Source organism: Lepisosteus platostomus, chromosome 21, assembly GCF_059453375.1.
Source record: "Lepisosteus platostomus isolate fLepPlt1 chromosome 21, fLepPlt1.hap1, whole genome shotgun sequence".
Lineage (NCBI taxonomy): Eukaryota > Metazoa > Chordata > Actinopteri > Semionotiformes > Lepisosteidae > Lepisosteus > Lepisosteus platostomus.
Window position 1 is genome coordinate 15,384,743 of NC_142631.1, and position 14,618 is coordinate 15,399,360.

The following is a 14,618-nucleotide window of genomic DNA, read 5'->3' on the forward strand; positions in this document are numbered from 1 at the left end:
GGAGGAGGGTTCTGGCGTCGCCATGGCAACAGGAACAACAAGGTTTACTGTAAATTTGGTTGGTTTTTTTTCGAAACAGGTGCAGTGACGGGAAAGGTTGACAGATGTTTGAGAGAACATAATGGAAAAGAATGGTTTCTCGGGGGGGGGGGGAGTGTAAAGATTTGATTTCTGGGCGTGAAAGGCAGCTCCTTCAGGTCATCTGGGTAGTGGTAGCATATTTCAGCTCTGAGGTGGCTTTTCTACGCAGAGGAGGTTAGGATTTACATGAGGTTACATGTGTAGTTGTGGTGACATTTACCAGTGTTTCTATACACTGAGGGAAATGATTCCATAGACTTGTTTTCCCACAGCAGACATTGAAACCTAGCTGTGACCTGCGAGGTCGGGAGGGGTAGGCTTTGTTTAATAGCCCCCAATCAAGGAGAAAGGCCAAATTAATAACAAGGCACACCTAGTTTCATGGGATAATAACATTAATTTAGGGGGGTGCTCTACCACAGGGAGAGAGAGGAGCAATTCTGATAGGCCCTGAGTGAAACTGGCCACGCCCTCGTCTTAATGGGCAGGAGTATAAGAGCAGCCAGGAGGAAGGCAGCAGGAGTCTGGTCTGGGTCCTGGAGGTGGTGGGAGGGGAGACAGAGCTCTGTAGGGAGTCTTCTGTGCTCCGACATCAGAAGACAGGTGTGCAGTCTCTGTCAGAAATCCGCAGAGTGGCAGTTACAGGGGAGTGAGTGGTGTTTAGTGAAGTCAAAGAGCTGCGTCCCTGACCAAGGAGGAGCAGCTGCCGTAGAGATGAATGGTGAGTGAGGGGTAACCTCTGAAAGGAAGGTACAGTACAGAGTCGGTTGGGTCGAATGATTCCTTGGCTTGTGGTGGGTGGAGGAGAGATTCATGCTTTGTACGGGGATGATTTGAAAGCTGGTTGCTCAGAGGTCAAAGCCGAGCTGAACGCATCGGTGTAAAAAGTGACAGTTGAGTGAATATCCTCAGTGAGGGACGTGGAGAGGTAGAGGGGAATTCTCCCATACCTGTCAACATAAGAAGGACTAACAATCGGAGAGGTAAGTCATTACAGTTGCTCTTCAGCTTTGTGCCTGGAAATCCTGAGACAGGAATGCCTGAAACAAGTTACCTTCGTGTACCACGAAGACAAGATGTCAGGCTTTGACTGAAGCATAGGAGCTCCATACCTAAAGCTGATTTACTGAACAACAAATAAATGTGCATGTTTCTGTAATTATGCATGGTAAATGCGGTATGCTTTTTAAATTGTTTAAACTCATTAAAAAAAATTCAAGATGTCCATGTTTTTCCCTTTTGTCCCATAAATATGTCCAGTTCCTTATTTAAACTACTCATTTATGGGTTATTGTTCTCTTTCTGCTCTTCCATTCTTCAAATTCCTGCTCGCTCCCGACGTGTATCTTGGTGACCAGATGCCCTTTTTGCGGTCACTTCGTTTGCTGTAAACACTTTAACACAAAGCGTCCGGCCTTTGCTTCATCCACAGTCACAATCACATTTCTGAACAGAAATTCCCAGACAATGTGAGGTTTTTCTTAAAATCATTCGGTTTAATACCGTATGGGAATCACTCGGCGTGTAACGGAAAGTTGAATATGTTGTCATCGCCCTCTCGTGGTATGAAGTGTGTATTGACACTTATTGGTTTTTCTGCTTTCTCGATCCAAGTTTGTTTTTTTTGTCGGACTTTCACCACTTTGGAATCTTGATGAAAACAGTTGAACTGTCCTGTTTTCGGTTTCCTCTTATACTCCATATCCAGAATTATACAAAACACCTTTTGTTTGTATATAAATCTTTTATGTATCTAAAAGTCAATAGAACCCTAAGCAATGGTTCGGAATCCAGTAGTTAGAATATTTAATTTCACAAGAGAGCTATAAGACTGCAGGATTCGGAAACGGTGTCATGTTACCTTTTTTATCGATGAAATAATTATCCTTGGGTTTGTGACATCGCACTAATTTGGATAGTAATGTAATTAATTCACCGTTATTGCAGTTCCTTAAAAGATCCACAAGAGGGCAACAGAGATCGTACAGTCTGGTAAAAAGGGGGCTGATTTGTAAGAGAATGATCACTCTGACAGAGTGTGAGCAGGTCCCATACTGAGCTGGGTTCATGAAAGATTACCATCTTTGACTTATGAGTCGTTAATAACAGATTAATATTAATACAGATTTCAACCTGATTTTTAAAAACAATTACTTTAAGGGTTCTAAGCAATTTGTTGCATGTAGCTTGTATATATATTACGACTATCGTACCTAAGATGTCTGAAGAGCCGCTGTCCTATCAGCTTTGTCCCTGCATTGTCTCTTTCCTGAACTCAGTCATTCAATCAATTGGCTCTCTGTTTCCTATGAGAAGGCCGTTAAAACTGTTGATTTTCAAGTGATGATCAGGGTTATCGCACCTGGAGGAAACCTATGCAAATTAGGAGAGAACATGCAAACTCCACACAGACAGCAGGCTACAGAACTCAACCTGACCTCTGAACCAGAGCCTTGGTTGAGTGATGTGCGAGCGCTATCTGTGATTTCAGTTTGCACTTAATACCAGCAAAAAACCTGATGCTACAGGATGTTTTTTTTTTTTTCCTGGGCGTGCACGTGTTAAGATTGGATAAGAGAGAGTGAGGGATTTTTCAAGCTGGCTGATGCCTGTGTGCTCCAGGAAGTGAGCTGTAGAGTTAGATACGGGACACTGGCAGCTCTTTCATCTAACGATGTTATCGGGGGGGCTATTTTTGAAACGAGGAAGAAAAAAAACCCATCACTAGAATGAGCCGTTTTCGAGAGCCTCGACAGGCTTTGAATCAAATGATTTCACATTCTTGAGTCTTCCTCCTTGTAGAAGAAAAACAACTGTATGCTGATATTTAGGGGGTACAGCCCTGGATGTCAGCGTAATGTTTGCAGGAGCTGAGGGGGCCCTTGCGTTGTTAACGGTGGTCTGCTAACCATCTTTCTTCTCAAGCTCAGCCGTGTGGGAGTGGAGGCTGCTGACCTCATTAAACGAGGAGATGTGGGTCATGTCCTAGGCAGGTTCTTAGAAATGGCACAGCCATGAACCTTCACTGGCCTGGAGAGCAGCTACTTGACCCCAGCCCTCAGGAGTCGAATTCCTCTGACATCTGTCGCGGACTCCACAAGGTGTCAGCTGAGTCCTAGGACATGCGTGTCGACTGGACACACGCACACAGTTCGGGGGATTTCACCCTGCGGTGGTTCATAATTCTCTTCCGGCTGGTGTTTCTAAAATAGAGCAAGAGGACACATGTTGAGCTGAAAAGAGTGTATTCAACCGTGTACGTCCGTGCTGCAGCAGTTGACGTGTTGTACGCAGGATGTGTGCTATTAGTCCACAGGTGATAAACGTTGCAATTTGCGCACAGCCAGAGGTGGCCCGGACCAACCAGGAGATTAAGAAGCAGTATTATTAAGGAGAGCAGCAGTCAGGTGTAATTTGTTTTTCGGCTTGATAGTAAATTTACTTGAAAAGGGCTAACCAGTTCCTCCCTTACTTCAAATGAACTTCTGCAAGAAGCGTTTCATGATGATCGCTGTGGGTTCGTACTCTGCTGTGTGCAGGCATGCCTTCTGTGCAAAGCAATCTGTTGCAAATCTACAAATCCCAGGTAGTCATAGTGCCAAGTTCCACATAGCACCTGTGAACTACTAAATATGCAACAAAATGTGCTCAGTGCCCAATATTTCCCTTTTTGAGAGTATCTGCTGTGATTAAAGTCAGCTGTTAATAATAATGCTTTCTGATCCACATCTATTCTTGAATCTGACAATCAAATCTTGACATTTACTTTCGTTGTTCCCTGGCCAATTTGACATGCCGTGCTCCTCCACTGAAACAGATGTGTCAACATCGCTTCTAATGGAGCAGTTGTTCCCAACCCTAGACCTGGAGGAGCACTGTGTCTGCTGGTATTCATTCCAGCTGAGCTCCCCATCTCCAGTGCTAATCGATGACTTTTATTTCACTTGTTTCTTTGTCTGGTCCAGAGAGTTAAAAATACACTACTTCAAAGGATACAGTTCCTGACAACTTCAGAGCACAGGCCTGCACACAGCCTTTCCTTAACTGGATGGCCATCGACGATGAACAGATACAGGTGGGAATGACGGTGTATCAGACAAACCCACAATGAACATTTTTCCTTCTGCAAGAGTCCAACTCAAATGTTGACGTTTCACAATTTTGACTTTCTGCAAAAGTCAAAAGTCCAATTTGTGTCTTGTTACATTCGAACAGGAACCCAGAATAGAGGCAACGCTGAACCTCAGAAACGAGTACATAGTTGTTAGCAATTAAAAATCCAATTTTAACAATCTATCGTATGAGATTTGAGTGTTCAATCAAATTAGATTGTTAAATAAAGTTTAGAAACATTTATTAACCTAATTAATAAGCAGCCTAGTGTGATGTTGTAATACTTACATTGGCATCTGTGTACTGTATATGCATAAAGAACTTTTGATTTCATTCAGAGTCTTTTAGTGCTAAGGACAGTTACAAAACATTAATCAAGAAATTTGAATGTCAACGTTTTTGCCACAGATACTATGATGCTTGTAAAAGATTCACCCCTTACAACACTGTGTGAAGCAGCAGTGTTTCTCTGCATTAGGCACCAAGAATCACGGGCAACATTTGCTTTTTCTGCAGCAGAACCTTAATGGCGAGGTGAAATAATTTAGCAGAATGTTTGAAATAGAATAACTTACATTTATTCCGCCTTTGGGGTACGTTTGTTTCATGCTGTCGTTGCAAAGAGGACTTTGTTATGTCTGGGAATAATTAATTCATTCCTTGGTGTTCTTTGTGAAGAACTCTCAATAGATTAAAAATTAACAATGACTTCAAACAGCTGGGAGTTGCTCTCCGTCAGACACTACCATGATAAACATTCTCAGACTCAGCTGTTCATTGACTCTGTGGCCAAAATTAATCCGAGTGGTTTGGCCCACTTTCCAGTGAGTCACTTGGAAGGGGCTTTCTGGTTTCCAGACTTGCTTGGTGGAAAAGCTATTAACACATATGAAAACCTGTGATACTTGGACGGGACAGATTTATTTTTGATTGGCTCTTCCAAGTGGCTCCTCAATGCCTCAGACTTTGGCTTTTTCAGCTCGGTCATTAGCTAGCTGTCACCAGGATGCCCAAGCAGTAAACACCTGGCCAAAAGCCTTTAGAGTTCGTTGGGCTTTGTTTGCCTAATATTCTCTTTGGTTGTTGTGCAAGAACAGCTGCGAGGCACTGCCTGAAGCTTGGGAGATTGGAGAGGAGTCAATCAGAAAAGCTCTGCTCCTCAGGTCAGCACTGATAGCCTTGTAAGGCACTGCTGCGTTTATGGTACGTCTCCCGACAAACAGCTTTGACACACGGTAATTCCCAACTGGAGTTTGTACAAAATCCAGATCACCGAAAATCATTGCATTTTATCTGATCCCACGCACCAGATGCAGAGAATTTGGAAACCTAGGATTGAATTCAGTACTACAGTAAGAAGCCTAGGAGAAAAAAAGATGTTCCCATTCGTACTGCTTTTAAGCACAGCTTCATGCACTGGGAGATAACTCAGATCCTTTGAGAACTGAGTGGTATTAGGAGCAGGAAACTCATTTAATTAAGACCATTGTGAAAACGGCAACCATTTTGCGCTATTGTTCTGCAAACTATAGCTAATCCAGGATTAACATCCTGGTAGGGAAAAAGAAATCCAGCTGGCATTTTTTTGAACACGTAACTGGATTAATAATACTGTACTGGCAAATGAGTGGCAGGGGTTGTTTAATACCTATACAGTACCACTGACCTCCTACAGCTCCGACATGTCCTCTGTGCAGAGACACAGTAGCCAGACACTGGTCTGAAATTCCTCAGATCCAGTCTATGGTGCAAGTTATACTCCCACAGGCATTGGAAAAAATATTTAGGACAGTTCCAATTTTTTTTTTTGCCAGTTGAGCCCCTGAACATGACTTCTTTTCTGCTTTAGAAATCTTCATTCAAAGCCAAATGTAAATAACCACAGGAGGGATGATGCTTATCATACAGTTTCGGAGGTAGCAGAATGATTTGTGGAATGAAACAAAAGCCTCATGTCCTATGCTACTTTTTAAACTATGTACCAAGCCAGAGTGCTATCCTGCTGGTCCTGCTACAACCACAACACTTCTGCAACAATATGGTAACCTTTTGTCCTCCCACATTAAAAATGTAGTACTGCGATTCAAAGAGTGACTCCTATGATAGGCCAAGAGGAATTCTTTTGAGGATCGCTGTGAGGAGCTGAGTTTATGGAAGGTGATCCGTTTACCATTTCTCTTTGTCACCTGTTGTGAAGGTCTGTCCAAAGAGCTTTTGTCTTCTTGCAGCTGTAAATAATACAGAATAAAAAAAAAAAGATCCAGACATGTTAACGGAGACTCTTATTCCCAGAGTAAAAGGAACGCTCCATTCTAAGTAAAGCAAAATATTTGCTTTAGCTGGACTGAGAGCCAACTTCTTTATCACAAAACCATCTAGTCTAGAAGTGCCTTCCTGGTGTCTCTGGCAACCCAGGATTTTGTATTCTAATTAGTCACCGACCCCCATGAGCAGTGAATTCTGTGAGTGTGTTATTGTGTGTCAGATTCAGCATGCCCAATAATAATAATACTGGACCCCAGCTGAGTCTGAAGCAAAAAGTTACTTTTTTGGAAAGGAGAAATACATTCGTTCTCTTCAGGGCTTGTGGACCATTACTGTAACTGTTTCCACAGGACATGTGGCTAGACTGATGCTTTACCCTCATTCAATCCTGCTTTGCTTGAGAATAGGATGACCGGCAGAACATCCTGTGTTCAAGAGCTGTGGGTGGCCTCTCCTCAGTTAAGAAAGAGCTGGAATATCCACCTTTGCAATCCGTTATCAGATTAAAATATTCTTCTGGACCGGCCCATTGCAAAGGGCTTCCCAACAAGAACACTGGTTAATTTCAGTACTGCTCAGGACAGCCCTCTTGTGCAGTGATGGAACTGGGCAGTCACTCAATTAAAGAGTTTGCTTGCAGAATCCCGTGGTCTGATTTGGAAAGCCCGTCTTAAAGGTGTTAACGCAAAAAGAGTCACAGGACGATTTGACCAACGAGCCTGTGTCATATAGCCCGCAGAAACACGTGATTACGTTTTTTGCCCGGAGGTAGATGACATTTCTTGCATGACAGTTTCAACACCTGATACTGCAATGCCAAAAGTACCTTGATTTTCTTTTACCGCTGCTGGTCAATGCCATCTCAACATATTATACATTTTCACATTCGCGAAATAAGCATGAGAATTCCCCTGAACAACGGAATCTGAATACTACGAGAACTTCCAAAGAACCAGCAAGCCACCATCCGTGACCAACGCCAGAAGACAACTCCAGAAGCAATTCAAATGTCGAGCATTTACAGAGCAGGGAAGGTCATAGGACCTGAAGTTGGGATTGATTCTATCATCGGAGAGGAACGCTGGTGCCCCTGGAGGAAATCTGAAACTCTAGTGTACGATAGAGGGGGAGTCCGGAGAATTTGCCTCATTTACAGTACAAACGCTGACTTGCTACAGAGTGAGTCATGGCTTTTAATAGGAGCAGGGGCTGGGGCTGCCTCAGTCAATGAAGTGTTTTGTGCAAGGGGCTTGTAGAGCAGACTGAGGGGTGATGGCTTCATTCCCTAGCCTTGCCATGCCCTATTGTACGTGTGAATGCGATCAGTGTTCCTCTTCACTTAGCATTCTGCACCCGTACTGCCCTGTCTCATTAATCCCAACCCGCCCCCCTCCCTCACACACACCCTTCTCCTCCCCCCTCGTTTTCTGGCTGAGGGATAAAGGCGCTGATGCTAGCTCGAGCCGACAGATCAAAGAAAGATTTCCGCCTTCCCAACCGGTCCATAAAAAGGCCTACGTTTGGGGGGGCGAAAAAGTCAGAAAAATCCAACTTTGCCGCTTTCAAAAACTTGCCAACATCACTTCTTATCGGTAAGGGCATCTAATTCTGAAAACCAGGCGTGGGGCTCTTCACTGGACCCCTTTTCCCCGGAGTTTGAGAATCGGGAAAGCGAGGGGGAGAGACGCTTGTGGCTACTCGAGTTAAACGCGCTGAGCCTTCGCCTGTTTCGAGTTGGATTCATGGGCTCCTGTGCCTCCTCCATTAGACGGGGGCAAAAGTTTGTGATTCGAAAAGTACTTCCCAATGATGCTGCACTTTTTAAAAAGGAAAGTGCCCAAGCGACAAACAACCTTCAATGTTTGATTTCCCTTTTCTTCCGTGATTTCTGGTTCTCTGGGACTATCACCTGCGCTTACTTAGGGGCTTCTGGTACTCTGGGGGAAGAGAAAGGTCTTGAGAAATGGTTGTGCAAAATGAATCGTCTCGCGTTTGAGTTCCAAGAACAGGCTCCTAGACTGACTCATCTGCTGGTTATTTAGACCCATTCCGCTGGGGTAAAAGCCACTGTCTGAGAACGTCCAAAGGGAAAGCAACTAAATCACGTTCGACAATATATATTTTATTTCTGTTAGAATGCAGCCTCTACAGTAGAAACGTAAATTGTAATGTCTTTTGAAGCGATAACATATTTAGACCAGATTTTAGACCTGGCTTGTGAGCCTACAAGTATATCTATATTTAAAAGTCTCCTGAGCAATGACAGCACTTTATACTCGTTTCATACAGTGTCACACGCTGACTCGGGGAGTGGAATTCTCTGCTGGAAGTTCTGCACTCGGTACTGGCGTGTAACAGCTGTTGCCGAACACTTTTAATAACTTTTAATAAGGGTGTCTTAGTCTAAATGTAATAAATGTTCTCCACTGTGGAGGAGGGACTTTGATGCCAATATAGCTGACCCTGCTGAAAGGCATTGCGAAGGCGTTGCTCCACACCCTACACCTGTTTCTGTGTGAGCTCCGGGCTGCCAGCGAGGTGCAGCCAGCGTTACGTCCTTCGCATGCAAAGTTTGCCCACATTTTCCCACAAGTATGGCCATGAAATCGATCTCCACTGGCGGGTGCAGTGGTCCTGCTGGCTCCTAAAAAAAGCCAACGATAATGTTAATGTTGCTCAACCTATTCCAGCCCACCTAGTTAAGGAACTTTTTAAAATGTCTGGGAGGGATGACAGCAGCCCAGATCTTCCTGAGAAAATGTATGCACACCTATGCGAGCCTCTGTCTCTCGCTTCAGGTTGTCTTCCTCCGTCCCACCTCCATCACCTCTCCACCTGTGCAGCTTCCCCTTGGTTAATGTCTCTCTCTGTCTGGGGTCCTGCCTTCCTCATCCGAGGTCAGAGGTAGGTCCAGGTTCACTGTCAAGTGAGTTAAGGTCACTCAGTGCCTAACTACTCATAAAAATATTGCTAAATGCATTTTGTTATTGGGCAATGGTATTTCCAGTGAAACTGAAACCAGCATGAGGTGTCTTGTCACCTCTGATTATTTCCCATCTGATACAATCTTCGAACCGGTGTTATGTTTTTGTGGTTGCTCAGTTTAACCTTCATTGCGACAGACAATCGGCTCTTTTTTACCTTGCGGTCCAAAAAGAGAAGTCCCAAAAACGTCAAGGTTCGGCATAACATGTGGATCGTGTAATGAAATATCAAAAATAATCTTAAACTTGTGTCAGTTAAGGGAATTATCTTCTCTTAATTGGAATACAGGGAATCAACATTATAGATAAAGCTTTATAAGGAGGAAAAGAGAGGGAAAACAAACTCTTTTATGGGGAATATTGCAGAGTAGGAAATTTGGGTTCAGTAGCGCCCAAAGAATTAACCAGACCAAACTGAAGGGTTCAATTTCTCGATCCGAGGCGAGAAGTCAGGTGGACTGGATGAGGGAATTCGATGGCTTTCGAGATCCAGTAGCAATAAACCCTTTAGCACAGCTAATTAAGTGGATCGGAAAGAACGCTGCTTGATACCTGGGACCTTTGCTTAGAAATGTTTCAGGGAAATTAAACCAAAGCAACTCTTGACACTGAAAAGCTCAGGGGCCGCTCCTGTGATGAACAGCTTTGACTCCACCATAAAACCTGCGCCCCCTCTCTTTACAGAGCACATCCTGTTGAGAGGATTAAACTTGGCACAAAGAGGCTGCGGTCTTTCTGGACAAGGGCAACATCAATAAGAGAGGCCGTAAGCCACTATGTATATATTCTGACAATCACTTTTCACGTGAATGCCACGGGCACTTGGTTTCTTTTATTTGTACCACTTGCTTCATACTTCGTCGAAAGACGCCTGCTGTTTCTTCATTTTGGGTTGGCCTGTGGCGAACAAATCAAATTATTTCCTCCTCAGTGAAGCACTTGGCTGGTTTCTCGCCTGCCAGGGACATGTAACGCGGATTATGCTCCATTGTCCCTCTGCACTTAGCCCTGCGAGAGGGAAAGTGTGTGGGGAGGTGTGTGAAGGAAGATGGGTGTCTTTGCAATTAAGGTTTGCTGCCCGTCCGTGCCCGGTGTCTGTGCCTGGGCCGAAGATAAATCGATTTGTTCTTTGAGCTCTTTCTGTGTTTCCCCCTTGCAGTGAGAGAGAGCTACAAATGCTGGTCCTTGAAGCACCGTGGTTTTCGACTGGCCACTGTTCTTGCCAGCAAAGGCAACGGGGAAAAAGCTGTCCGCCACATTCCTTGTCGATCCCTGTGTGCCACTTCGAAACCCCACCCAAAACTGACTCTGGATTTTCTGAGACCACCTGGTGAGAAAACTCAACATAATCTCTAAAAGAACAGATTCATATTATAGAGTCGCCACTGCAGCACCCTTAACCCATACCGGTTAAGGGTGTTGAGATGTAGTGTCCACCAGTGGGTAGCCTCCTAACAGAACCAGGAGCAGAAACTGCAATCGCAGCTCGAGAGTGCTGCTTGGTGTGCATTCTGTTGTGTTCAGCAGAATCCTTATTATTTCCGCCAGTCATCAAATTTCACTAAACTGAAGAATTCTGCTTACTGACTTGCTTCGTTGGGACCATATGACTCCATACTCACCTGGACACTTTGACACAGGACTGGATTTGACATTTTACCGAGAGTTTGCTGTCCTTCTTTAATTAATAATTGCCCAACCGCTAGAGAGAAGGTCATATTCTGTGTTGCATTTTTAGGAACAGCAAGGGTGTTTCACTTCTGAAGTGATAGGTGCATGATTTAATTTCTAACGTGCTTGTAATAGCCTTTCAGAATAAACATTCTTGGAATTTTTGCAAATCATATTATCTTTATTTTTGAGGATACCCATATAATTAATTTGATGTTCTGTTGATAAATATATACAAAAACTGTAAAGACCGCAATACATCTGTAATACTGACCACTTCATCGCCATTCCTCCTGTCTGACATTTAGGCAGGAGAATCACTGCAAGACAATACAATTTTGGACACTATTTTAAAAGAAATTAGTTCTACCTTTTTAGTGCCACAAAAAAGTGTTGCTAAAATTGTCTTTGTACACAGTGAAGGAACAGAATTCAAATGCTGTGTGTTTTCAAATAACACACGCAGTATATTGTAAAAATCTATCCTATGTGTATGAAACATAATTTCTGTAGTTGAAATAAGTCTGGTCATATGTGTTTTGTGGAGATATACAATTTATCGCCTTGTCAGTCACTTAACTAGAACCAAGACAAACAAAAACGCAAAGTAGCAAAATCCACATCCAGGCCAAAGTTAATCTAAATACATTTTAGTAAAATAATTCATAATTCATTCACATCTTCTTACTCATGCTGAATTTGGTCCTGTTTAAAAGAAAATCAAGACCAGAAGGAAGTTTGCTATTGGATTTGAAGTGGTTTTCCTTTGCTTGGGCTCATGTTTCAATTTGACTGTCACACGATTTCATTCAAAACCAAGTTTGCAACTTTCTGGCAGTTGACATGAATTAAACAAACACACACTTTTCTCTCTCCCTCTCCCACTTAAGCAAGGTTTAGTGTCTGAGGTTCTTTCACAACAGGTCTGAAGACTCGGAAGGTTTTTTTTTTCCTTTTAAGGCTGAGAAGGTTGTTCATAGAACAAGTGAAAGCAAAGCAATGATAACAACAACAAAAATGGGCATTTCTTCTTACAAGGCTGAGAAAGCGATAGTGATGCTTTAAATTCTATCAATTCAATGCTTCAATTCATTAATGCTTCAATACAGCAAAACATAAAGAAATTCATCCCCAAAAAACATGAAGCCCAGAGAGTATAAAAAAAGCACCAAAACCACTTAGAAAATTCACACGGATAATCTTCTGACGCAGCTTCCAAACAGCACAGCGAAACAAGCAAGTTTCTCCAACATTCTCTGAAACCGGTTATCAGGCCAGAATAAATAGAAAATTGCATGAAAACTGCCGTTTTTGAACTTGACCTTGTCTTTCGGCAAATCCTACATGCAAAGTCTTGTAACAGCGTGACAGTTGATGGTCAAAAACCAATTTGGAATCACACAGTAAGAGAGGGCGAGGGCTAGTGTCAGGTTGATGAATATGTATTTCCTGCAAAATTTGCCGTCCTGGGTGTATGATCGATTGCTCGCAGATAGTATACTGTCTTTGTTTCTTGGGCTCCATATTGGCCTAGCCTGAAGGTCTTGGTAGTCTTTGATTTGATGTTCCACAGTCCAGGAGAAAGGATGTCTCTTTCATAGTCATTATTTTTAGGCGGGCATGCCATGCTCTTGTCACCTGTGTGGCACGACATCTCATTCGGCTTAGCTCCTCCTTCTGCAGAGCTCTGCTGTCCTGGCGTGGAGTAGGACCTGCTCATCCTATTCCCGAACTGCGGAGCTTCACCACAACGTTCCCTTTTCCAAGGGATATTTTGAGGTGGAGTCAGATGGTTCCAAAAGCACAGTGGCAGCTGGGAGATATCTTTTAACGGGCATGGGCTTCCTCCTACGGGGGTAAACCATCGGAGAGCAATTTCTGGATTGATCCAGACTGGCACGCGTGCTAGGGGCACTGCCTTTCATCTGCTTCATGAATTCCCTGCTCCTGTCTCTGCTCGAACGGAGGACAGGGGGATGAGTCATCCCGCTGGCATCCTGGGGTTCCAGTTGTCCAGTTCTCTCGATCTGATGCCTGTATGAGAAAGAGAAATAGTTCCCCACAAAATAATACTAAAAACAAAATACAACTAAATGGGATATTTGAACTATAGAATAGAACAGATGATGCATAAAAATAGTCTCGGCTTCATGCATATTCATGGAAAATCATGATGATAAATATGTTGCACAAGCCTGAAAGATCTTAGTTTTGCAATTGCCACTACACACATCAGTTGGATTATGTTGGCTATTTTTCGTTGGATACTTTCTGGCCTGGCTCTTAGTAAGTTTTATCAAACAGGATATTTCCAAAAAAGGTTTCTATTTCATAGACTTCATATTTGGGAATGGTCACTTATTAACGAACGGGGTTCCTTCTGAGTGGGAGAATAAGGCGCTGCTCATGTATTCTCTGATAAGACCACCTGTTGGAACTACCTGTCATTTCACACGTCACTGCACAGTGACAATAAAGCAGAATCAGCACTGTAGACAATAAAGTAGAATCAGCACTGTATTGCTGACCAACTCAGGGTCACTGGAACCAGTTTTGTGCTGCTGTTTGAGGGCACATCGGTCTCAATCAGTTCATGATAATTCATCAGGTTCAACTGAATTGCTCTCTGCGAGTACACATTGGCCTGCATTGTTTAACAAATATTTTTACATCCTGATGTTTACCGAAACTGCATAGAATCTACCGTAGCGCTAGCTCAAATAGAAAATGTCCTATGTACAGGAAAAGAAGAAAGTCATGATCTCAAAGTACATAATTGTAACGCTCTTTACTTAGTGTTGCTTGAAGACACAGATGTTGGGGTCTGTATACCAACAGAATATTGCCAAACATGGTTGGAAACAATAGCTTTTTTGATCACAGATTAAAAAGAGTTCAATCAGTTGGCCACGATAATCTCTCTCTTGCGTGCACACACACTTCAAGATCTGTGAGTTATTGACGCTAAGAGGGATTGAAAGCCCAGAGGGGGCAAACAGGATTGTTTTTGAATGTTCTGAGCTAGATGGAGTGAGAGAAGTTTTGCCTTTTTGCCGGAAAGGAGGCAGAAATTCACAGCTATGTCTTAGAACTCAATCTGCAGTGATAGTGGTGAAAAGATCTCTGGCAGGTACACGAATGGGCCATTATTGAGATATCCAAAAGCAAGCGTGTCACAGATGTCGGAAGGGCATGCCGTGGAATGACAAGGAGAGCAGTGGAGACCCTGTGCGTAGAGGCAAAAGGGGCAACATGGAGGCTAGCCCAGGCTCAGGGGGTCGGACGATGTCAGTATAGAAACCTAGGCTCTCAGGCCATGGTCGTGGGGCGACCTGGTGCTAGGCGGGTCTCACGACATCCGTACCCTCAATGCTGAGCCAGGAGCAGAGCAGACACAGGAAGTAAATAGGCTACACAACAAGACACACTGGAAAGGCGTGAATAATCACAGGGAACTAAGAACAGGACAGAAGAAGAGCGCCCTCTAGGTGTACAGGGTGTGAC

The 14,618-nt window shown here is 43.5% G+C and overlaps 1 protein-coding gene and 1 long non-coding RNA gene across 2 annotated transcripts in view; one reads left to right on the forward strand and one right to left on the reverse strand.

Moving 5' to 3' along the window:
• The window catches only part of LOC148644084 (uncharacterized), a 19,786-nt gene continuing 5,168 nt past the window's right edge, over positions 1-14,618 (forward strand). Inside the window, exon 1 of the long non-coding RNA XR_015928825.1 lies at positions 1-802. This is a non-coding gene — a long non-coding RNA (uncharacterized LOC148644084). The remainder of the gene's footprint in view (positions 803-14,618) is intronic.
• LOC148644085 (uncharacterized) overlaps positions 11,275-14,618 on the reverse strand; it is a 22,838-nt gene continuing 19,494 nt past the window's right edge. Inside the window, exon 7 of the mRNA XM_088614732.1 lies at positions 11,275-13,148. Within this exon, the coding sequence (XP_088470858.1) occupies positions 12,857-13,148 (292 nt within the window). The 3' untranslated portion in view covers positions 11,275-12,856. The remainder of the gene's footprint in view (positions 13,149-14,618) is intronic.